The sequence below is a fragment of the Harpia harpyja genome, chromosome 6, assembly GCF_026419915.1.
Source record: "Harpia harpyja isolate bHarHar1 chromosome 6, bHarHar1 primary haplotype, whole genome shotgun sequence".
NCBI classification, from domain to species: Eukaryota; Metazoa; Chordata; class Aves; order Accipitriformes; family Accipitridae; genus Harpia; species Harpia harpyja.
The window spans coordinates 23,240,500-23,265,117 of NC_068945.1; the positions used below are offsets into that span (position 1 = coordinate 23,240,500).

Below are 24,618 nucleotides of genomic sequence, written 5' to 3' on the forward strand. Positions count from 1 at the left end.
ATAAAGACAGTCCAACCAAATTTTGTTCTCCGGAGACCATGACAGCGCAGCGTTTCCCCTTGGCCCAAGACAGAGAACTGGGAAGGTCTTGATTCCCCCATCTATCGCCTGCCTGAGACACACAAACCCGAGGTGAATTTTGGCTCACCGTGCCCAGGAGGCAGGTCTCAGCATCCTGTGGAACACGGTGCTATCCAGACCCGGGACATCGCGGGCTTTGCAGGGGTTGGTGAGTGCCAGCCGGGAAAGAGCTGCCCCCCCCGCTCCCCGGCCCTGCCCAGCCCGGGCCCGGCGCCGCCCGCGGGCAGGGCAGGGCAAGCCGCTGTCCGCGGTGCTGATCCCGGCCCGGCTCCGGGCTGCGGCACCCTCCGCTCCGCGGGATGCCCCGGGTCCCCCCCTCACCCTCGGCCCGGCTCATGTCTCAGAGGGCTCCGGGAGGGCAAGGGGGCAATTGAGGGGTGGCTCAATTGCGGCTGCAAAGTGAACGGGGCGGGGGGGGGGGAGAAGGAGTGGGTTTTAAGGGGGGAAAAGGCTCTTCCCACTCCCACGCTTCCCCAGCTGTGTTGGCAAGGCTGGGCACAGGAGAACGAGCTGAGCTGAGTCTGACTATCTGAGTCCAAACTGGGCCTTTCCCATGAAGGGTGGGTGCATGCATCCCCACCTCCAGGCCACAGGCATGGCACAAACAACGAATGGCACAAGGTCTCCTACTCCAGCTGCCTGTGGACACGTAGGTGGAAGCCCTAGGGCTCAAGATGCATGTTTAAGGCACTGGTCGCAAATACTGGCAGAGCAGGGACATCAGGCTCCTATGGCTGTCTTTATGCTCTAGTGTCAGAGTCTCATCTCTATATGTTTGTACAGCACTAATCAAGTTCTCTGTATGAATTGAGCTTTCTCTATAGAGCCAGACTGGACTCATCAGCCAGTGTGACAGTTGAAGCAGCATAGGCAGAGCTTATGGCACAGCTTTGCAGCCCTCTACAGAAGCAGCACAGAGAGCCCTGGCCCTCCAGGTGGTGAAATGTCCTTGCCTAGCCAGTGGACACTCCAATACCACCTTGAATCCATGCTTGGGACAGGCCCAGGAAGGCCTCACCCATGATGTAAGTCAAGTCTGCTGAGACATCCCAGAGTCCTGCTTTCAGCACTTTCGGGGACCTCTAGGAGTGCAGGAGGAGAGGTCTCGGACTGGGTGCTGCAGTTTAAAGGGCTATGCAATGACTGGAACACAGTGTGTCATCCTTTCCCATGGGGACAGGCAGCTTCTCCCTGCAGAAGGTGGGGCTCTCCCACCCCAAAAGTAGGGTCACCCCCTCTCGTGCAGTCCCTGGGGTGGGTGCTTTAAAAGGCTATGGCTGATCACCACAAACAACCTGCCCATTTTTGATGTTACCATTGTGGATATCTCTACCCTGTATGAGCACAGTGCTATTCATTTGAAATGGATATGGCATTAATATTTCTGTTTATTTAGGTTAATTTAAATGGTTACATTTGAACATCAAAAAAGTCTTCTCTGCCAACTGCCAGCATGGTTTGAAGCAGCAAAGAGACAGGCTTTAAAAGAATGCACTCCTGTGGAGTGTTCCTGTGCTTAATCCCTCTTTCAATAATTTCTGCATCCTTTGGGGAATAAAGTGTCCCTTCTCCAAGGCAGCTGTCAGATCTAGGCATCTTAGGACACCCAGAGGAGACCACCTCCCTGTGCAACCTGTACTGACAAACCCTCCCTCCATCACCATCACTGACCTTGGCCAAGGTCACTGAAAAGGAAAAGGGCCTCATGAAAGGGCTTCTTTGATCACCTGAAACAGAGCTGGAGATGGGGACATCAAGAAATGTGATCATAGTGGGATAGAAGAGAGGAAGGTTACTTAAAAGATTAGCTTGGGATAGGTTGGTCAGAGTAGCATACAAAGATGTACAGAGTATGCAAAGGTAGAGCAAGCAAGGTTTTGCTGTACATTTCTAGGTAATTACACACATCAAGAGATTTTTTTTTTTTTTAATATCGGTTTCCTGATCTTGTCTGGATGAGTGATAGTCAGCCAGTGCAAGAGAGCCTTTTCTGAGTTGGAAACCACCTCAGATGGGCATTCCTCCCACCTGGTTATTTAATTCTGATCGCCCTGTGTGGTTACCTTACAAAGAGGAGTTAGACTGGCCAGGTAATGCAAAAAGCATTTTGCTACACAACTTCTATTTTCTTTAAGCATGGAAATAAGAAGTCACCCATTAAGAAGTCCTATTTAAATGCAACTTATGTGTACTATTTAAAGCACATAGGCACAAGCTAATTTGTTCTGCAAGAAAATCTACTTTCAGTATATTTCATCTGCTTTTAAAACTGAACCTTTAACTTTTTCTCATCTCTCAGTCTTGCTGAACAGCTATGTTAGGCTGCTTTGGCTGCAGTTATTGCTCATTTAAACCTGCATTAAGGACACAGAATCAGACATGTGGCAACAATAATCTTTAACCACTCCACTTGCACATAAAAGACAACCATGTATCCTGGGTTCTCAGTATCACTACAGATTTACTGCTGCTGTCACTCATAACAGCCAGAAGCAGAGGAGCTTGGAAAGCTGTCTGAGGATTAGTTTGAAAGACTTCACCCTTGGGATGAAATTCTCTCTTTGTGGTACGCAGTTACCTTATGGGTCCTATTATATTAAGAGAGAAAAATATGGGCTACTTTTACACTGAAAATACATGCCAAGCAGGATTGAAAGATCTACACAGACATTGTCATGAGAAAAAAAAAAAAAGGAAGAAAAAAGATACAGAGATAAAAAAGCTTACTTCAAAGCACCAAAATGATACCATTTTGCATAAGTATGTGTCTATTGAAAAGGGTTCCAGCTGGTATCCTTAGATTAATGTTATTACCCACCATAAATATAATGGAAACAGCTGTACTTTCTATCGTCCTAAAGGATGATGCTTACATTAAAGCTCCATTGATTTTCAAACCATAAATACAAGAGTAGTACAATAGTAGGTATGAGACTCATGGACTTTCAAATCCCTCTCCGTCTTTCGATCTTCTAACAGAAATGTGGCTTCTGAATCATGTTAGTATCATGATGCAGAATTGTTTCAAGCTGGAAATAGTGTTCTGCTTTGCTCCATTCTGTTCCAATGCACAAGTGTTGATCTCCTTCCCCCTTCAACTAGGGAGCTACAGGGAGGCATTATACAATGTGGACCAGTCCAAGAGGGCATTTCGCTGCTTTGAGTGAAGTTATTGGATAAACTACAGAAATAGCTTCCTGAGCAGCAAAGCTCTTCTCTCTCCATGGCTTAGCCATTGGGTTAAGCTGGAATCACCCTTGCTTCCATTTGCTGCCTCAGTCGAGCTATACTCCAGGAAGAATAAAACTGCTTTCACCAAAAAAGGGAGATTAAAGCTCAAGTGGGAGAAGGAAGGAGACTCCAAAAAGTATCATGACTTAGAAGCTGTCTTGAAAGATATCATGTTTGGGTTTGAATGCACTCAGACTGGGACACAGCTAACGCAGGTCTTCCATAGCTTTGTTGGGGACTCTAGCCACAGATGCAGTGAGTTAGGAGTTGGAAGGCTCTGATGTCTTCACTGCATCGTAAGAACCACTTCTCCTCCATTTGCAAGGTGTTGGTATCCACCTTCTGGGTTAGGAGACACCTTGTAGCAGTGCTGAATAAAGTGCTGTCAGAGAAGGACACACACAACACAAGGTAGCCTTCACACATCAGCCTTCCACAGTGAGTAGCTGAGTATGTCTATTAAGAGAGGTCTCCCCTTTCTGTAAGCTGACTGGTACTAAATCAGCTCTGAATCCATGATGTTACACAACATTACAGCCAGCACAGGTCTGAGACTGGACTAATAAGGCCTTGATGCCCTGTTAAAACATCTGCATTGTTTCTTGCTTGCACAAAGTATTGACAAACTGGCCTCACATCCAACCGCAAAAAGCCACATAGACTTGCCTTTAGGTAACTCTCCTCTGAAGGGAATTTTCTGTGGGTACTGTATTAAGGCACAGGCTCCATGCACTGGATAAGCAGTCTCAGTGCCTTGCTTAGGCACTCTGCTCTGCAGATCAATGACACATCACAGCATACAGTGTTCTTGACTTGCACAAACCTTTTGGGGATTGGTGCTTGTGCAAATACATTATATTTACACATGGTGATAAATCTTTGTTAATGAGGCTGCAGCATACTTGCTGTCTTTTCCACTAGCATCTGTGCTTTGGATCAATTACAACATCAGCTTTTTAGGAAAAAATAAGTATTTCAGGACAGAGGTGCTTGGGTGTAAAAGTGGAGGTACAGAGGGCCGAGCAGTATATGTATCCCCCCTGAAAGGTGTAGAGTTTGGAACTCCATGGGAACCTTGCACAAATGTGAGGGACTGAGGGGAGAATGACTGTGAGAGAAAACAAGGTGGATTAGTCTGTTAGTCATTGCTATCCTGGCTCTGGGCCCAGGGTGGTAATGCAACCTCACAGCTGCAGCAGACTATAGCTCTGCATGGTGGAGATCTCCTCCTTCTGCTAACCTTTGGCACAAGAGATATGGAGGCTTTCCCCAGATTCCCAGAACTAAGGTTATTTCTGTGCATTAGGGAGAAAAAATGGATTAGTGTCTGAAGGCCAAAAGAGTCAAGGGTCACCTGCAGACGTCTATTTCTCTGCTAATCTATAGTAATTAAGATATATAACATAAGCATTCATGCAGTATGCAGGAAGATAATAGACTGAAACTAGATGAAGACTGGCATTTGCACATGGCAGCTTCTAGTCGGTAGCCAGTGATTAGCAAGTTACAGAAAATCTTCATTTTATCTTCTGGAGGGCATTGCAAAGGATCCCCATCTCACCTGCAAAGGAAATAATCAAATCAGAGCAGTTAATTCTACACCTAGCCCATTTCTGACACTCCTGTATATATTTACCCTTTATATCCATTCCCTGAAAGAATAAGGTGAGCAAAGAAGTACTGGATTGGACACATTTATTAGGGTCTTACTGGAGTAAGGTCTGCAGAGCCAGCCCTTTGCCTTCATGAGCCATACAGGGGTGGCTCACAGGACCAGGGCTGCTGGCTCCCAGCAGGCTAGCCAATGTTAGGGGGAAAATGTATCAGGAAAAAGGTTAGAATGGCAAAAGAAAATGTGATTAAAGCCAAGCTTTTCCTTTTCTTCCTTACTGAGAACAGCTAGAGCCACACATCAGAATCCACCACAAGGCCTTCTGGCCTTTCTTAGGACCTCCACTAAAACTGGATATTTTGGATGTAACACGCTACAGCCAAGTGGAAATGCTATTTTGAAGCTTGGCTAGAATTAGGAAGCAATTTTTGCACCAGAAAGGAGAAGTGTGCTGCTTTATCTTGGTCAGGGTCAGAGCATTAAATGCAACCAGACGAAATCTGCTTTGCGATTGCTACTTCTGATCCAGATTTTGAGGAATTCAAGGTAACAAATCTGTAGTTCCTTACTATTGATAGTGTCGGCTAAGTTCTTCAGCTGCTTTGCATTGTCCAAGACTTCAATCCTCTGGGTGTAGGGATTGTACCGAACAGAGAAAGGACGAGGGATCGTTTGAGCAAATTTCCTGAGGCAAGAATACAAAAACACATACAAACTTGAAAAGCTCCTTTTATCAGTAACTCACTCTTTTCTTGGTGTGTGTATTTGTTGATGAGGGGAATAAGAAAATCTGCGAGAGAAATAACTGAAATTCCTGCTGAGTGATCTGAGACCTACAGCATTCTGTAACACACTTGAATCTGCATTTGTCCTTACCACCTTTGTTTTTTTCCCCAAACAGGACTAATTATGCTATTGGCATGGCAACACTGCTCCTGGTATAGGCCAACTACGTAGCTGTTGGGATTTGCCAGATTTGAAAATCTCATTTTCCTTTCAGTAGTGCAAAATATAGGAATTCTGATCCACATCTGCAGTTTCTGGGAAAACAAGGTCAAGTACCTATGCCATCCTGGCATACCAAGGAGCAAGCAGAGCGCTAACTTTTGGCATGGTTGGTAGTGGCTTCCAGGTCATTGCAAAGATAGGAGATAGTCAATGGAGTGAAGCAGCATTCTTGTCACCCTTTATTTGCAGCCTTCCCTGCTGCAAAATAGTTAATTCCATGGCAGAAGCATTAAGATTTTGGTATCTTGGGAAAACATTAATCTGCATAACCACAGAACTGTGGAAAGGAGGACTCTGAATGGGATGAGATGGCCAGAGCTATTGTTCCAGACTCCTTGTAGACCGCAGCAGGATACTGGCTTATATATCTGCTTCGGATTACTGAAGTTATTGCTGAAAGAGGAAGGAAAGCACGCAGGAGTTGCTTATGGAGCCCCACTATACAGACTGTGACTCAGCATGGTAAATCCCGTATGCCCAGAACAGTGGAATATGCTGGATGCCACCTCCACATTGCTCCTTCAGTTTAGTCCTAATTATTATCAGCTAAGGCCATTGTCTCAAATAGAGTTCAGTGTGAACAGGCCACAAGGTGTGACAGTGGAAAAAAATAGTGTTGGCTATGATGAAAGTGTTTAGTGGCATCAGTCCAGTTTTTCTAAGGGGAGAGATCAAAGTTAGAAGACAGTCTTCCTAAGTGTCAGCTGAAGGTAAGATCCTAATTAGAAGATGAATGCCTTAAGCTGAAATATTTTAGGTCAGCCTCAGAGTAATATTTCAGGGATGTTTCTATGCAAACACACGTGTCCAGGTGCAAGCCACAAACACAGGCACTGGACCAACCCCTAGACCTCTATTTCAATTTAACCACTTTTCCAATTTGGTCATTGAAAAAATTAAAGAAGCTCCCAGATAGTTTGTATAGAATAAGGCAGCATCTTCCACTTTCTCAAGGAACCTGCTACTCAGTTAGAGAAGTATACAGAGAAGATAGAAACTGTGGGGGGGATATTAATGGCACAAACTAGAAGAGAAGGCAATCTTTCTCATGTATTACCCCAGAGAAAAGGGCAGAAGGAGATGCTGCAGGCTTATGATGACTGAGGAAGCAGCAGGGGAGGTAGCTAGGAAGACCTTGGAGCTGGGGAGCCAGCTAGGAAGACCTTGAAGCTGGGGAGCCTGGGGCAGCAGAATATCTTGGGTCTCAGTATGTGTTTATCTGTGAATGGGGGAGAGAGAGAGAGAGAGAGAAGAGACTGCAGGTCTGGGACAAGTCCCTGTGTGGCATCTCCAAGTGAAAAATTTGTTGAGTGTGAACCAAGGCTAACCCCCAGTGGCTTGGCTAACATCCAGAAATATCGTGGTGGGTTTTTTTAAACAGAAATAGAAGTATTGTTGTGAGGTGGAACCCAGGCTGGCTGAACCCCAAACACAGCCTGAACCATTCCTGTCTGAAGAACCAGAACTGAACCTGGACCATTATTTCAAAGTCTTGTTGAACTGGAACTGAATCGGTATTTGAGTCACAGATGACTGAAAGATTTACTGTGTAGCCCTGTAGTCTTGTAAACACACTGCTGGTAACAAGCTGGAGGCTCTGTATTAAGCTAACCACACAGGCCTCAGGACTGGGGTTATTAGCCTTGCTTGGAGTTTTGTTTAGCTGTAATAACAATTGTCTAATGACCATGTAGCTATTACCTAATTTGTTTTAGTTTTGCTTAATTCTGAATAATTGTGTGCTATAATGCCTATCATTAATAATTTTTATACAGGCAGGAACAGCAAGTAGTCACACTGTACACAGTGAACTAAGTCTGACCCTAAAGTAATGATGCAGCATAAAGGAGTACCAGTATGGGCTGGTAACAGAGGCCTTAAAGGCATGAGCATAGGATGACGCTGGTGGTCCCTGGGCTATCAACAACTTCCCACTGGTCAGTTATTCACAGTAAAGCAAACTTAGGAGCTGAGAAAAAAAAACAGTTTTAGAGAAAACAAAAGGGACAAAGAAAAAAATATTTAACATAAATAGTAAAGTCAGAAGCAACACGGATTTGCAGACTGATGTAGAAAGAGCAACATGTAAAGGATGTCAGAAAACATAAAAATGACCCTGAGGAAACCTTGGGCTGAGCAGAAAGAAAGGAAGCACCGACACCATCCACCTCCTCACAAACAAGAGGAAGAAACTCCGTTCATTAACATCACAGCCCTGCTCTGAAGACTTCAAGATGCTGATTACTTGACAACTCCACCCCCCCACCCCCCCCCAAAATGAAACTGTTGACTTAAGACACAAAAGAAAGTGCAAGGGTAAGCATAACTTCAGAGGAAAAGGAGTAGATACTAGGAGACTTTTTTGTATAAGAACTTTTAACTATAGTATTGTTAGAGACTTGTTTTTGCATTAGTTAGCTAGCTTTGACCCTACGTGTTAGTATCACTGCAACTGGACTAATAATAATTTTTTGTTGCATTTTGGTTATACAGATGAAACTCTTAACCAGACTAACCACAAATTCTTGGCTTCATGCATAAGGTATGTTCCCCTTATTGCCCATAACAAGATTTTGAGTGTAACAACTGCTTAGTCTCTCTAAACATTGCACAACTTTTTCTAACGCCTCTCAAAATATTACTGTCAACCCAAGACCTGTTATGGCAACGGGATCCACTGTATTGGCAACGGACAAGAGATTGGGTCTTCTATGGACTGAGTGGATTACCTTAGCTTTTCTTTTGCATCTTTAAAACTTTCAGCAACATAGTAGACAGGCTGGAACTCAGTAACAGGGTACTTCTGCACAGCAGTCTTCTCCAAGACAAGAGGCTGAATCTCAGGCTCACTTGATAAACAATACTATAAGCAAAAAGGTAAGACATTTATTTCAGTTTAAAAGTGCTTGAATTTGCTGTGAAAGAAATACAGAGCTACTGAATGCCACTCAGTTTCAGACAGGAAGGAGTTGCTCCTGTGGAATACAATGACAATGTCACGAGGAAAGAAGCAGGTATGAGTCCCCTGTGTATGTGTACACTGACACATTTATTAGAGCTCTTCAGTGAAGTATGGCACTTCATGCTACTTCTATGCACAAAGTATGAAGACATAATAAGGATCTGAAGACATTCAGAAGAGAAATTTGAGCGATTATAAACATCTTTGAAATGTTGTTTTATAGAACACACCTGCAGCTCCCCGAATGAAGACAGCAGCCCTGCACCATATGCCTTGAGTGAATCGCCTTCCTTACATAGTCCAAACTCCACCGTAAACCAATAAACCTAGCAAGAAAATTCGACAGAAACATACGATTCCTTGATCAAAAAGAGTAGGTGCACATCATTGATTTGAACACATTTGGAGTTTGCATTTCTATTTAAAATGTTTCCATGTGTCAAATACCAACTGTATGAATACAATAAATGTCCTCACAGACTGAAATTCTTCTCCTGGAAGGGGCACTGTGCTACACTCAATGTGCCTGACAAACACAGTTGTGTTTTACTGTGCCTACATTTGTCAGCAGAGCAGAGACAATGAAACTATAACAATAAAATTTCATTTTGGCTGGCCAACCCGGTTGAAGTTTGAACCTTAGCTGATACAAGTTTGTGTCCTGTTTCACACAGAGGGCATCCACTGCAGCAGCAAGAGAGGGAATGGGCTGTTAGTGCAATACTGAAGGAGGGTGGTGTGTGGCCTAGCTTGACTTCTTGGTCTTCATTTTGAAGGGATACCTGCTCTGGCTCAGAAGAACTACCTCATCTGTCAGAAGCAGCAAAGATGGTGCAAGGCTTTGCCCAGGTGAGTTGGTGCTGGGGAAACTAATCTCGTAGGCATACCCTTGTTTTGATTCGAAGTTTGCAACTCTGGGTCTCAGTAGTCTCAGCGTAGGATTCAGGTGAGCCACACTGAGTGCCGAGGACAAGAAGAGAAGAGACACTTGCAGGTAGAACAGCTACTGAAGCTGCCTCCTGAAAATCCCTGTGGGGATGTAGTAACATGTAATCTCTTCTTGCCCAATATGTTTGTGCTGCAGGAAATCTCGTCGGGGCTTCTGTGTTTAATCACAACTGTCACTTTGAATAAGAGGTGCCAAAGATATTTTCCTTTAATGCAACTGTTTCAGGGTGGGGTTTTCCAATCATGGACTTCACTCTGTTCCCATTCAACTCTATGGGAGTTCTATCAGTGACTTCAGTGGCAGCAGAATCAAGACAACACAGGGTGCTTTGGAAAATTGAGCCCTCATTTATTAAATTACCGTCGCGAGTTTCTCGATGAAATCATCCGGAGCTCCCAGAGATGCCAGTCCAATTTCCTGTAACAATAAACCATTATTCTTCAAGCTGTTTATTGCAAACATTCTTCCTGTCTTGTCTTATGTAATTTCTCACATTTTAAATGTTACCATCGCTTACTACCACACACAAATGTTTACAGAACATGTTCCTATCATGCAACATCAATTTTAAACCAGAAATCTTTCCAGAAATGAACAAAGGGTCTCGTCCAAATGTCATTTACAAGGCATGATCCTTTGTGCCTTGTACAAAGCCCATTGAGGTCAAATAAAATTTTCCTCTTGCTTTGACAGGCTTTTGATCAAGTCTACAATGTACATCTGGAAGAATGATATGGTGAAAAGGAGGTAAATCAATCACACCCACACACCTTAAATATTTCTCTTTGTTTTGATGGGCCCTGATTACAGGAGTTTTCCTGGAGCTTTGAATGAGTTATTTTTTCTGAATGACATGGCACGATTTGAAAGAGCTTATTCATACCTTGGGAGCTAATGGAGACTTTCCTGGGAGGCATGCAATAGCTGGATTCAGAAGACAGCCACAAAAGACTGTATAAAAGCAGGTTCCTTTCTCGGTTTGCTCCAATGAGGACTGCACAGTGCAAAAATCAGAGCACCCCACACACACCCCCCAAGAGCATGGGAGCAGCCATCACCATGTCAAATCCAAATAAGCCAAGGTGCAGTGGGGCTTATCTTATGCAGTGAAGGAAACCCCAGTTCTGGGAAAGGGCAGAGCCTGAGGGCAATACTGAGTGCTTACTAACTACAGCAAGTTGACTTTTATCTTTTGAGCAGGATGTTACATTAAGTCCATTCTCCCTTCCTTCCCTCCTTTGTCCTTCCATCCTTCCACCCTTCTGTCCTCCTTCCTTCTTTCTTTGTCTCTCTCTTTTTCTTTCTCTTAATGTCTCTATTTTTTCTTTTTTCCTTCTTCCTTGCTTTCCTTCCTTCCTTCCTTCTTTGCTTTCCTTCCTTCCTTCCTTCTTTCTGTCTTTATGACTTTCTCTGTGTCTTTTCATTTTTTCTGGTAAGATGCAGCCAAAAGTTTACTCCTTCACCGAGGTCTGGCTTCTTTTCCAGAGACATTAACACTACCAGAGAGAAAGCTCCTCTCCAGCCTTCTCCCATGCTTGCAGCTGGGACAGTTCCTCACTTTACTCAGCCTCCTCTGTGGCTTCAATAGAAAAGAAAAAAAAATCTCCACTTTCCCTAACATTTGGACTGCATGGTGGGGCAATAATTCATCTGACTCATGAGCCATTTAACTTTGCTCAGAAGGATCAACATCTACAAAAAGGTTTTTAGATGATGGCTTCGCAAAGGGTTTGCCTGTAAAAAAACAACTCACACAAGACAGACGTTTGGAGATTGAGCGTATGAGTTCACCTAAGTGATTTGTGTCAAGATTTCAAGCAATAAATAAATCAGCTTCAGCCACTCTTAAACAGTATGCTTAAAGGTGAATCTACCCCACCCCTCAGAGCTCTTGGTTCATCCATTACCTAGTCTCTGGTGTGTTCAATTATGTAAATAGTATAACCACTGAGTAACTTACCTGGGAAAACTGAGCAAAACTGGGATCAGCAAAAAGAGGCACATGTCCTAGCAGCTCATGGCAAATATCACTGCAGGAAAACATGAGATCTGAATAACTTTAATTTAGGAAAAGTCCAGCAATGCTGGATGAATGCCCTAGAGTCAGCACATAGCCAAGAGTGCAGTGCATTTGCTCCTACCAGCAAATAATGCTCAAGACTCACGGGAAAACCTTTTGCTCTAAAATTATTCTTGTGATGGAAACTCTTGCATGCTCCAAGGTTTTCAGTGCTTTTATGATCATACATTCCTCAGAGGAAGGATAATACATTATTTGTTTTTTCTTATGGAAGAAAACTATCCATTCAACTGCCTGCCCAGCTCGGGAAAGCCCAGAAAGAAATCACCCCACCAAAGAGAACATGGACTTTTCAGTCTCAAGGACAAAAAACCTCTTTAGATGAAGCTCAGGCTACTAAGACAATTCACCATGGTGTCAACATGTACCTCAAGAGCTCAACTCCAGTCCCTTTTCAGGCCCACAGCCTCCCACTGAGAGGTGGAAGCTCACCCTTCCTCTGGCAGGACTATTTTCATCACAAGTTGAAGTTGGCAGCTGGACAAGCATGTCTGGGGAAGAACTCACCTAGGGACTGCTAGATTTTTCAAAGACAGAGAAGTGATTTGGTGAGATGGAAAGGGGAGAGGGATAAGATGCTCCCAGGAGGGCCAGGTCTGGGGAAGACATTTCAGCCTGGCTTTGTGCAGGATGAGAATGGGGTGAGCAGAAGCAGGGAGGAAAATCAGAAAAATGAGGGATAGAAAAATGGAGGGGGAAAGGAGGTTGTGGGAAGAAGTAGGAAGCAAAGAAACAGTAAGGGAGGGGAGGAAAAATTGCAACAATATGAAGCAGATGAAGAAAACTGTTTTGAAAACAGCAAGTGGAAAAGGATGACGGACAGGGACAGGGACAGAGAGGAACACTACAGCAGAAAACTGAAAAAGAGAAGGGATCAATGATCTTGGCTTCCTCTGGCTTGCTGTCAGAAGCTCGCTTGCAACATGTTGAGTCATTCCTGCACTGGATTTCACACCACTGTTTGGGTGCTAATAGCTAAGCTAAATGCCTTTGTACACTTTGTAGGCATCCCAGCCACCACACAAGCATGCCTTCAGTAGCAAAACTGTCTCATCGGTCCCATAAGAACTTGCAGAAGAGGATGCAGCTTGTTAAAAGACTAGAAATCTTCTGAAAATGTTTTCAGAAGAGAACAGTCGCCTGGCTGGTCTCCATCAGCTCTGTTCCCGAGGGTGCTCCAGAGTCCCCCATAGTTATTACCAGTTGGGTTGACCCTGCCATTCATCTGCTGCAACTTTACACACTTTCTGTGCCAAAGTACTTACGGCTCTGGTGTGTACATGGGTTTGGACGCATGGCGAATATACTGCGTAGAGTGGAATACTCGGAATGCCAGCCCAGCCAAGAAATCCCGAGAGGAGAGCAAGCCTGCAACAGGACGCAGGCGAAAGCCAGTGCAGGCTGAAGGGACAAAAAAATGGCATCTTAAAAACAGCTAATGTGTTGGATTTATCCTTATTCTGACTCCTCACAGTGGAAAAAGTTTGTTAATTGTTTTCTTTGCTCTCCTTATGTTAAACAGAGTTTAACTGTGAAAGAGCAGGGAATTTTCTACCCATGTATACCACCATCACGGTATCTGAGCATCCATACCATTGTAACCCCAGAAGTTTTAGAGAGGGACCTGCGACACAGGCTAAGTGGTGTGCCCGAGCACCACAGGGAGCTTGTGGTAAAGCAGGGACTGCTCTTCCATCTCTGGAAGCATCACCCCCACTCACAGCTGAGGCCTTTCGTTTGATTCGGTTCTTTTATATGCTTCAAACTTACTCTGCAAGAATTTTGAAATATCTTCAAGCTGGGGAATGTTGTCCTCCCGGTAGCCACAGTACTTCTCCAGCAGTGGGAAAACGTGGTTGTGTTCATAACAAGCATGAGTTGGATAGAGACTCTTCAGCTCCCTGAAGACAGTGCCCCATGTTTTCTTTTCTTCTTCCGTGTAGGTGACTCGAGGAATAGGTTGGCCACTGGAAAGAAAATGGATACCCACTATAGGAGTGACAGAGAAAATATCCTATGCCACCAGCATCATACTCAGGAGCTTTACATGGGCTGGCCAGGAGCTGCTGGTGCAGGAGAGGAGATGTCTCTGGTTTGACACGCAGTTGCAAAAGGAGCCTTGCTTGCCCCTGGACACAGGCTGGGAAGGACTCTACTGACCTCAGCTGAAATACTGACCTTTAGACAACTCCTTGCATTATTGTGGTAAAACTAAATGAGTGCTTATTTGTCTTATCAAGATGTTCTTCTAAAAATATTTGCTGGGTGTTGGTTTCAATTTATTTGCATTTCTAGATACGGAGCAGCTGTTATATTTCTTGCTCTAATACACATTACATTAATTGTTTTGGTTACAACAGGGAAACCGTCAGCTCCAGAAAACTCTGTTTCTTGGAGGGGCAGAGAAATTCTGATCTGTGCTTTATGCTGTAACAGATGCAGACTCCAGCCAGTTTGACTTTTTATAATTGTAATGAGTAATTTTGAGTCAAATCCCACCCTCAGGCCTCCATGTGCTTAGCTCATGTTGAAGTTAGCAGGAATTAGACAATCACAAGCAATGTAGTTTGGCCTCCTGTGAATAGTCAATTCCTTAGCAATAATGATAGGGCCATAGGTGAATCCAGCAGCTTTGAAAAATCAAAGGGTTTTAAGTAACTTAATAGGGTTAACATCACTGCTGGAATAATGCTGGAGCTTTCCAAGCCCCAGAGACCCATTGTTAAACTCTTGATGACACCCCACCATCTCCCACTCCCTCATTTTTTCCTTGAGCCTCAGGGCAGCTCCTCTGGAGCATCATCATTTTCTGTCTCTCTGTATCAGCCCTCCTTGATCTGTGGAGCTTTAAACATCATGTTGAATTATGAGGATAGCTGGGGGATTTTTGTTCCTATAGCACTCCTAAGTAATCCTCAGCCACCTTCCAGGGCTACAGGGGGAAGCTATGGCTTAAAAACCTTTCAAATTTCAATTAAAAAATTATAGGGATGAACAGGGCCGGAAGCAAAGGAAGGCAGAGGGAAGAGGCAAGCTAAAAGCAAAAAATAAGAGAAGTCGGGGAAATTAAGCATTCAACAAAAACAATGGGTAAATGTACCGAGAGAGAAGGCAAAAGAGCAAAGGCAGAGTAGAGAAGCAAACAGCAGGAGGAAAGAGGACAAAATAAGTGCAAAAGAAGGGACACAGAAGAGGATGAAATTGATGGTGGGAAGAAGAGTACAAGACAAGCAACCACAGACCCACCTCACCTTTGTAGCTGAGTAGCACCTTCACAAGCTAGGCACATTTGCCTTTTTGGATACTTCCCATGAAGCCTGATAACTTTGGTTGTTCTTCTCCTCCCGTCCAGTTCTCTGCATCTCTGCCCCCCCATGCTGGAGACACCCCCTTGACCTCTCCTCCCCACTGCAGACCCTGAAAGGCATGTCTGCCAGGCGTAGCACTCAGGGCAAAGCCATCACAGATCCACCTGAGCCTTCCTGAATCAACACCCTAAGTCACAAAAAACTCATGCCTTCTTTCCATGAAGCCCAGACATGGGCTTTCACACCCTACTTGCTGCTCTGTTACTGAAAGACCTAACTGGAACGTCCGAGAACTTCACACAAAAGGTGCTTTTGGGACATAGGTCCAAATCTGTATAGGCTCTGTTTCCAATGCGTCTGAGGATCTGGATAACAGACTAAATATTAATTAGTTACATCTTGGAATATAATGGTTTCATCTTCCTAAGATGGTTTCAGTTTGAATCTTGCGGGGAGGAGGTGGTTAACATGTCTTTTGGTTTATTTCTATGTAGGATTTGGTGAAAGCCTGCAAACTAGAGAGCAAAATTTGTCATCCATTAGGCAGGAAAGGTAAATCTTCTGTGTGATACCTACAAATGGGCATTAGATCCATCCACATCTGGTCACAAAGTCTTATCCAAATTTCCTAGCTATAAACTGGGGTCCTGACTTTTTTCACCTTCCATCAGTCAGTCCAATTTTGTCTCTCATTTTGTGATTAGATTACTAGCTCTTTGGCTCAGGGACTATCTTTTCATCGCAGTCCCGTGCAAAGTGGAGCCGTAAATGTACAACATATGTTACTTTATCCTTTGCAATCACAATTTTTACCAGTCTCAGCAAGAATCAGGCCCAGTAGTACTGATATAAATGTGTGAGTGGCTCTGGGAACACAATTTTATCTCCTCCAGATCTGATCACTGAAAGCAATCAAGCAAGGCTGTTCTAACTGAATTTATCATCTCTATTCATTTATTTTTCTTGGGAAATGAGAGCCCAAATTGCTGATTGCAGCTGGGTCAGACATGATAAAAGTAGAGTATCAGGCGCTGGATTAGCATCAGAACCATAAGTTATTCATTATTTTAATAGTGTATGCAGCTCCTGCTTTAATGTAAATGATAGGCACTCCTCCCCCAACCCTGGTTTAATGGGGAGAATACCAGAAGGGGCTTTATTCAATGCTCAGGTCTTTGTAGTAGCAATGGAGTCTGCTGCTCAATTAGACAACAAAGCCGGGGAAGAGGGGTGTTGTGGGGAAAGAAATGAGGCAACGTTCTCTTCTGAACGTGTGCCTGGAACAATTTACTTTTGTTTTACAGCGATTTCGGGATAAATGCATGAACAGGAAGATTTAAACACATGGCAGAGAAAAGCCAAAAGCAGGAGGATGCTTGTGGAAAAATAGGGATTGCCAGCAGGGTGAGAGCCCTAGGAGAGGGCAGGAGATGTGGGCTTGTTTTCCAGCCACGCACTGAGCACTCACTGTCTGTAGTTGTAGGCGATATCCGCAAACTCCTTCCTCCGGGCCCGGTACACAGGATCTTTGAACCCCTAGAGAGAACCAGCGATGGTAAGTCCAAGTATAAGTGCAGATGGCGAACAGCCTTCCTCTCACTGAGCACCCTCTGGCACGGCCGGCGCAGTCCGACAAGTGCAGGAGGATGAGTGGGGAAGCTGACCTTGTCCTGCCCAGCTCCACTCGCACAGGGCACCCACCGCTCCTTCCCGGTCTGCCGCAGCCTCCCAGCACCTCTCGCCCCCCAAGTCCTTTCATTTTTTCATTTTCACTTGCTATAAAAAAGGGCAATGGGCTCCTTTACAGCGCCGACAAGGTGCTCCTTCCTGGAAGAGCAACACACTGAATTAACGGCACTCAGATAACCATGTCCTTCTGGTTTCTCATTAAGCTTGTTGAAGTTCCTGGCACTGCTGGGCTGATCTAGAGGAGCAGAGTTAAAACACACTAGAAACACACTCATCAACTCAGTCAGACATTTTAGGTGGATTTTCAGCATGAATCATGCTTAAAGGTGCCCATTTTCAAACTGTTAGAACAGTAGGCACTTAGCAGGCCAAAAAGCCCTATTTGCACTGCAAATTCAATCATTTGAAGGGGTTTAATTACTACAGAGAATGTCTAATAGACCTTGTGGTTGGGAGCTTGACCTTTGCAGCTAATTACCAATAAAACCAGGGATAAGAAATCTAATCTCTAAATCTTCGTCTAGGATAACCATTCTCCTACCCCAGTGTGTCTGCTATTTAGACTGAAAGTTCCTTGGGGCTAGGAGTGTCTTCACCACCTAAAGTGAAGAAACGTCCTTCCAAGCTAGGACACACTTCTGCAGGGCAAATAGTAACAACTCACTGGGCACTGCAGCAGTTCACGAATGCATCTCTTTTAGTGGTGCACAGCACAAGTGGACTGAGGGGCCACAAAAAACAACCAAGTACAGGAGACGGCTGAAGTCGAGTGGAGATCTAAGAGTGTGAGTCAAAAAGAGGCAGCCAATGGCCTAAAAAATGCTCTGCCCAAGATTAACCTGGCCTAGAGGTATTTCTGATTAAATACCATATAACTTAACTACTAAAACCACAGGCTCTTTTAATTTCTTTTTCTGCACTCTATGTACTGTCACACCTACTTACGCCAGCAGCTGGGTTTCCTTTTTAAAGCATAAACTGCTCACTAACTAATTCTAGGAACTGGAGCAGAGATGCTTCATTCCTTTTAATATCTTTTTTTTTTTTTGGTTTCTTTTTTCAAATACAATCTTGGTCTATTCCCGCATGACACACAAGGGGGCCATTGACTCAGTGTATCTCCTTTCATTCTGCCTTTCATATGACCACGTTGAACATCATGAATCATTGTACATGATACATAACACATCTCGAATTAAGCAATAGGTAGTGAATGACTAATCACCCCATCTCAATTAAACTAATAGCAGCAATTTTTGTTGCGCTGCATGTAATTTATTTATAATCACCCTATCTCAATTAAACTAATAGCAGCAATTTCTGTTGCGCTGCATGGAACTCAGTGTGTTTTGACAAATGAAAATAAGTTGTTGTTTGCTTGGAGAGGGAATAGAGGCAGAAAGTATTCTTGTATCTGGAAGAGCTGAAAAACCGCTGAATAAATTTTTTTATTAGCTAAGCCAATGAAAAAAACTTTCTGACCCTACCATTTAAACCACAAACTTTTTGAAACAAGGACCTTTTCTTTTGTTGTGTCTTGCCATACAAGAATCATGTCAGATTTAACAACCACGTAACGAGACACTAAGCTCAATCGTGTGTATGTAATCAAGGATGAAAAAAACAGTCTTCCTATCTCTGGGCTATGATATGTTGCTTCTGAAGTCTTTGTTGCTACTGATTCACAAAATGAGTCCGACGTCACCATATCAGAGCCACCTGGGAAAACCAGAGGTGTCCTTGTGGTGGCCTTGTGCTCTGATGACCGCTATGACTTTTAAGGTTTCCTGGTATTTGCTCAAATTAAAGCAACCTTTGGTCTGATTTACTTCACAAGCAGGGATTGGGCTGATTCTAACCTTAGAAATGGGGTACCCCTCTTGTCCTATACCATGTGAGACTTTTAGTCTACTAGATCTGTCTTAAAGCAGAGCAAATGTAAATGAGAGAAACATCTGTCCCAATAACTAGAAACATGTTAAAAAAATAAAGTTCTCTTTCTTACAGGATGATCAGCATCCAGTTCTGCTCCATAGCTTAGGATCTGATTGGCAAACCTGTCCAGCTCCTGGATACTTCTTGGGAACCACGGCACTGCAAAACAGAAAAGAAATAGAGACTGGTGTGCTTCTTCATGACTTGGTTTGGGGTCTTCTTCTGGTCTTTCCATCTTTTCATCATAAATACAAAGAAACATATGCAAGGGGCTAAATTCTTTGGGCAGCAATGGCCTTTCCCTGTAACAAGAGGCAAGAGCAAACCCTGCCTGTTGGTGTGAATTGTGGCTGGTTTGCACTGTTGGAAGAATATAGAGCATCAGGAATATCTAGCCCTTGGTGCAGAGCTGGCTTGCAATGTTTATGATTTTCTGTTTATTATTCTGGTCTCTTGGCTTACCAAAACACAGGAATTTTTCCAGAGTATCCTTCCTTTCACAGTGGCTAGAATCAGCCATTTCAAAGGTACAGCAAGAAACCCCACAACAAGAAGGGTGCAGGATTATTTGACTCTCTGAAAAATCTCTTTCTAAGACCTACTTGGTGGCCTCACATAAGCTAGGATGCAGAAATAAAATGATAAATGGCCGCCTAATACCTCAGAGTAGCGCTGTATTACTGCCGTCATTATACAATAATGCATTCATTTAATTAACATCCTGGGCCTGGTTCTCACATCCTGTGCCTTGTAACAACTCACATACTATACACACTGCCTACGGCGCAGCCAGGATATGAAATGGGACCACGCTGATTACACAGCATGTAATGCCCACACGGCCCTCCGTTTACAGAAGGACATAAGGTGGAGGGCAAGGAAGAATCACAGGGCTTTCCAGATGCGATGTGTTCAGATCGGGGAAAGCAGAAGGCAAGTGTCTTCATGGCAATTGCGCTATGAGGAGAGGCTCTTTGCAGCTGGTGAGGTACATGGAGGAGTCATCCCGGGTCAGACCTCCTTCCCGGAGCCATGAGTGTATTCACCGCGTGATCCAAGCAGTCCTCTGGCACGTGTCCCCTCGACAGCAAGAGGCCTGGTATGCACGTGCAGTGGCTGTATGTGATGGGTTAACCCTGGCTGGACGCCAGGTGCCCACCAGAGCCGTTCTATCACTCCCCCTCCTTCTCAGCTGGACAGGGGAGAGAAAATATAACAAAAAGCTTGTGGGTCGAGATAAGGACAGGAGAGATCTCTCACCAATTACCGTCACGGGCAAAACAGACTCAGTTTGGGGAAAATAATTAACTCAATTTATTACAAATCAACCGGAGTAGGGTAATGAGAAATAAAACCAAATCTCAGAACACCTCCCCTCCACCCCTCCCTTCTTCCCGGGCACAACTTCACTCCCGGATTCTCTACCAACCCCCCAGCGGCACAGGGGAACGGGGATGGGGTTTACGGTCAGTTCATCACACGTTATTTTCTGCCGCTTCATCCTCCTCAGGGGGAGGACTCATCACACTCTTCCCCTGCTCCAGCGTGGGGTCCCACCCACGGGAGACAGTCCTCCACGAACTTCTCCAACATGGGTCCTTCCCACGGGCTGCAGTTCTTCACGAACTGCTCCAGTGTGGGTCCTTTCCACGGTGTGCAGTCCTTCAGGCACAGACTGCTCCAGCGTGGGCCCCCCACGGGGTCACAAGTCCTGCCAGAAAACCTGCTCCGTGGGCTCCTCTCTCCACAGATCCGCAGGTCCTGCCAGGAGCCTGCTCCAGCGCGGGGTTCCCACGGGGTCACAGCTTCCTTCAGGAACCCACCTGCTCCGGCGTGGGGTCCTCCACGGGCTGCAGGTGGATATCTGCTCCACCATGGACCTTCCTGGGCTGCAGGGGGACAGCCTGCCTCACCATGGTCTTCCCCATGGGCTGCAGGGGAATCTCTGCTCCAGCACCTGGAGCACCTCCTCCCCCTCCTTCTTCACTGACCTGGGTGTCTGCAGGGTTGTTTCTCTTACATGTTCTCACTCCTCTCTCCGGCTGCCTAATACCCCCGTCCCAACTTTTTTTTCCTTCTTAAAAATGTTATCACAGAGGCGTTACCACTATCACTGATTGGCTCAGCCTTGGCCGGCGGCGGGTCCGTCTTAAAGCCGGCTGGTATGGGCTTTTCTCGAACACAGGGGAAGCTTCCAGCAGCTTCTTACAGAAGCCACCCCTGTAACCCCCCCCCCCGCTACCAAAACCTTGCCACACAAAGCCAATACACTGTACCAGGCTGCAGCCCCCTTTTCCATCTGCTCCAGGATGATCCAGTTGCATACCAAGCCAGAGACCCCCTCGTCAGTCACCACCGGGCCTGGCCACCCCAGCCCTCTGCAATGCTGAGACAGGGAATCTTGATGGAGGGACCGTGGGCCCTTTCCCCATCATCGCTTTGGGAAGCGCATCAGTAGGTAACACCACCAAGTACCACTGGCAGCTGGGCATGTCTTGGGAGCCGCCAGTGCTGCTGGATTCAGCTTGCTTGGGTTTCCCTTCTGCTGTCCCATTCTTACATTTTTGGCCCTTTGACCATAGCTGCCTGCCTCTTTTCTTTTTCCCTTCCCTTCTGCCTGAGTCAGAGGCTACAGCCATGCCTGAATTTAATAGTTTGTGATGCACTTCTCACAAATACAACTAAAACTGCTCTTTGAGCCCATGTACACATCTGTCTGCAGGAAACTGCGCAGCACTGAGCTCTATCATTTCTTTACATGAAAAATTACTCTCTTTTGCTTTAAATTGGATTATTTCATTTGATGTTAATTGGTTCCTGCATACAAACATCACTTGTTGTTATCCACCTTCTCCAGGCTACCTAGGATTTTATAGCTCCCTGTCAGATCCTCCACCTACCATCCATCTTCCTCACTGAGACTTTGCCTGGGTATTTCAGGCACAGAATCCGTGGGCTATCTTTGAGCACTCTTACCACTTCTCTCTGCACCAGTTCCAGTTCTACTATACTTTTTCTAAGGAAAGAGCATAAGACCTCCACCTAAGGATGTACCCCATGCTCAGGCCATGCAGTCACATCCCATATGCTCTGCACGCCGAGTGCAAGTCAGCAACACGGACTTCAAGGCTAATATCACCCAAAGGTCTGCTGGTCCAAGCCCAGGGGCTCTCAGCAGACTCTCTATCAATAAATATCTCTCTGTCAATAAAATGTTTGCGGTTCATTTAATGACTTTCTTGCACAAACGAGTGCTGCTTGCTCAGTCAGTGCTTGGAAAACAGCTCATTCCCCTGTGTGGCTCCCTGCTCAGCTGGGAGCACTGTCACTCAGCCATACCTCCCCGTCCGATTTTGGGGTTTGTGCCAAATGAACCTGATCCTGCAGCTGCTGCCTGAGCTCCCCGCAGTGCCTTGCTGATGGGCTTCACCCCAGACCTGACGGACCACCTATGGGATAAGAGGACCCCTCTGTCTCCAGGACTATTCAGCCTTGCTTTCTGCTGAGCCTAACACCCCAGAGGGCACCGGGTTTCCACAAGGCACCCGCACAGAGGAGCAAGAGCAGATTTACAGGGTACACGCTGAGCCCCACGCAGAGTGCTCTCCCCCCCCCCCCACTGTCCCACCACCAGCCTGCTCCATCCAACCCTCCTGCTGGGAGCCATCCCATTTGTTCCAGGCAAGCCAAGGAGAGCAGGCAGAGGGTGGCTGCCAGCCGGGGGGGGGGGGGGTCCCGGGCTGCCACAGTGGCTTTTAGTTCCCCCCCCTTTCCGAGCTGCACACCCTCCTGCTTTGACCTGAACAAGTCACTAGATGGCAGCAGCAGTCCCGGGAAGATCTTCCCCAAATGAATTTCTTTGCTGGGTGCACCGCTAGTTCTCTAGGTTCTCCAGAAATACTCTCTCACTTTGCTGTTAGTAACCTTCCTGCACCTCCAACCCCTTGAGTAAAACTAGTCAGAGGGGGTGAGTAGAAAAAAGTGTGTTTGAGTCCTAAAGAGGAGTCACTATTCACTCACACCACGTGAAGGGTGAGCACACCCAGCAATCCCATCCCTATTTTCTAGACGGGCAGCTGGGCACCACCTTCGTGTGATGGGGGGGGAATCGCTTCACTCTTTTGTGCTTCAGACTCCCCACTCTCAGCTTGGGGTGAGGCCCACTGATCAATGTTTTTTGGATTAAGCCCTGGAAAAAAAAGCTCTCTGGCAGCCCCACAGCCAAGGATTTGTCAGTGTTAGAGTGAATAACCGCTATTCTCATGGACACGCTGTGATCTGAAGGGTCCGGGCTGTGCAGCCAAATTGGTGGGGGCTAAAGTCTGCGGTGGATTTCAGCAGCGATGTCTGTGGGTTTTTCCTGCCCTGAATAAGAGAGGTCTAGGTGGGCAGGGTTTGAATTATTGTAACTTCAAGAAGGGATAAAATGGATATATAATAGTGACTTACTTCCATTAAATACATTTTATTCTCAAGATCCCCAAAGTATTTGGCACAGAGCTCGTGAAAAACTCTGGGACAGACTGACTCCCAGGCTGATGCGGTGTCAGTCCTGGGCGTGGAAATGGGTGGCTTGGTTTTGCCCTACACAAGAGCAGCACCTTATCTTCTAGGCCTGCAGCCCCTCTAGGTGCCTGACCTATTTTCAGCAGATCTCTGCCCTCCTCCCAGGTCCCCCCAGAAACCGGCGGTGGCTAAGAGAGAGCAGCTCTGAGCTCGCAGAGCTGGATGAAAGGAGCAGGCTGTGAAAGGGAAATCCTGAGGCTGCTTAGTGCTGTTTGCACCAGCATAGCTGATGTTAAGTTGGGTCCTGGAAAGTCCTGAGCCTTCTCAGCTCTCGTGGAAACAAGAATCGAAGGTCCTGAGCGCAGCCCCAGGGCAGGCACTGCACCAAGTCCGTAGAGCCCTCGCATCAGGGACCAGGGTGCAAAATGCCTACTGGGTCTTCTGCCTAGCTGTGGTGTGCCAGGAGGCTGTCCCCAGCCCTCCCAGCAACTATTTAAAAGAGCAAATCAAATTACCCCCTGGCTGAATCTTTCCCATATTTTGTTTGCAACATCCTCCTCCAGCCCCTTCGCCAGACTCGCTGTCTGTCTGCACGGCCATTAATGAATTGCCAGGGCAAGCTGTTGCAACACTGGGCCTCTGTGAAGGTCTGAGGAGCAAACGTGGGCTGATCAGTAATAAATATTGATTTGTCTGTAAGTGAAACAGCAGCATTTATGGGATCGTGCTGGACACCCAAGTGGTGACCAAATTACCATGGGGTCAAATGCTTAGCAGAATGCTAATAAGGCATTTATATGAGCGGCAGCGAAGCAGGGGCAGTGAGGACTTCTGCAGAACTCCTCCATTTGGACCATTGTGAGGAGGGTCAAAGGCAGGTCTATGCAATTTATAGCAGTTCAAGGCCCAGGTTTAGCCCTTTTTTAAATAGTCCCGAATGCTTTGGCCAGCCTCAGGGTTTAGCAAACAAGGCCCCTACAGAACCTCAGCTCCCAGCCTGTCTCAGAAATGCAATAAATTGTCTGCATTTCCCTAATGCTGCAACAGAATAATATTTAATTCTTTTTATTCATGGGCTCCAAGTGGACTGCAGATACGCTGCTTGTTTCCAAAAAGAGCCATGAAGAGATGCACTGTGTTTTCACGACAAATCTTTCCATCTCTACAAAGGGTTCTTGGCCCAGTGACTGCTAGCCCATCTCATCTGAAGCTTTAAAACTACCTTTGGATTTAGAGCATTTTGCTGGCCTGCTCTCA

At 45.7% G+C, this 24,618-nt stretch overlaps 1 protein-coding gene across 1 annotated transcript in view; it reads right to left on the minus strand.

Annotated features, from left to right (window-relative positions):
• Window positions 1-1,451: 1,451 nt before the first annotated feature.
• Window positions 1,452-24,618, minus strand: part of PAH (phenylalanine hydroxylase) — a 43,012-nt gene continuing 19,845 nt past the window's right edge. The window contains exons 5-14 of the mRNA XM_052790098.1: window positions 18,926-19,014; window positions 16,700-16,767; window positions 13,694-13,890; window positions 13,189-13,324; window positions 11,804-11,873; window positions 10,204-10,260; window positions 9,125-9,220; window positions 8,662-8,795; window positions 5,494-5,609; window positions 1,452-4,873 (exon numbers count right to left, since the gene is read on the minus strand). Coding sequence (XP_052646058.1) covers window positions 4,830-4,873; window positions 5,494-5,609; window positions 8,662-8,795; window positions 9,125-9,220; window positions 10,204-10,260; window positions 11,804-11,873; window positions 13,189-13,324; window positions 13,694-13,890; window positions 16,700-16,767; window positions 18,926-19,014 — 1,007 coding nt within the window. The 3' untranslated portion in view covers window positions 1,452-4,829. The remainder of the gene's footprint in view (window positions 4,874-5,493; window positions 5,610-8,661; window positions 8,796-9,124; window positions 9,221-10,203; window positions 10,261-11,803; window positions 11,874-13,188; window positions 13,325-13,693; window positions 13,891-16,699; window positions 16,768-18,925; window positions 19,015-24,618) is intronic.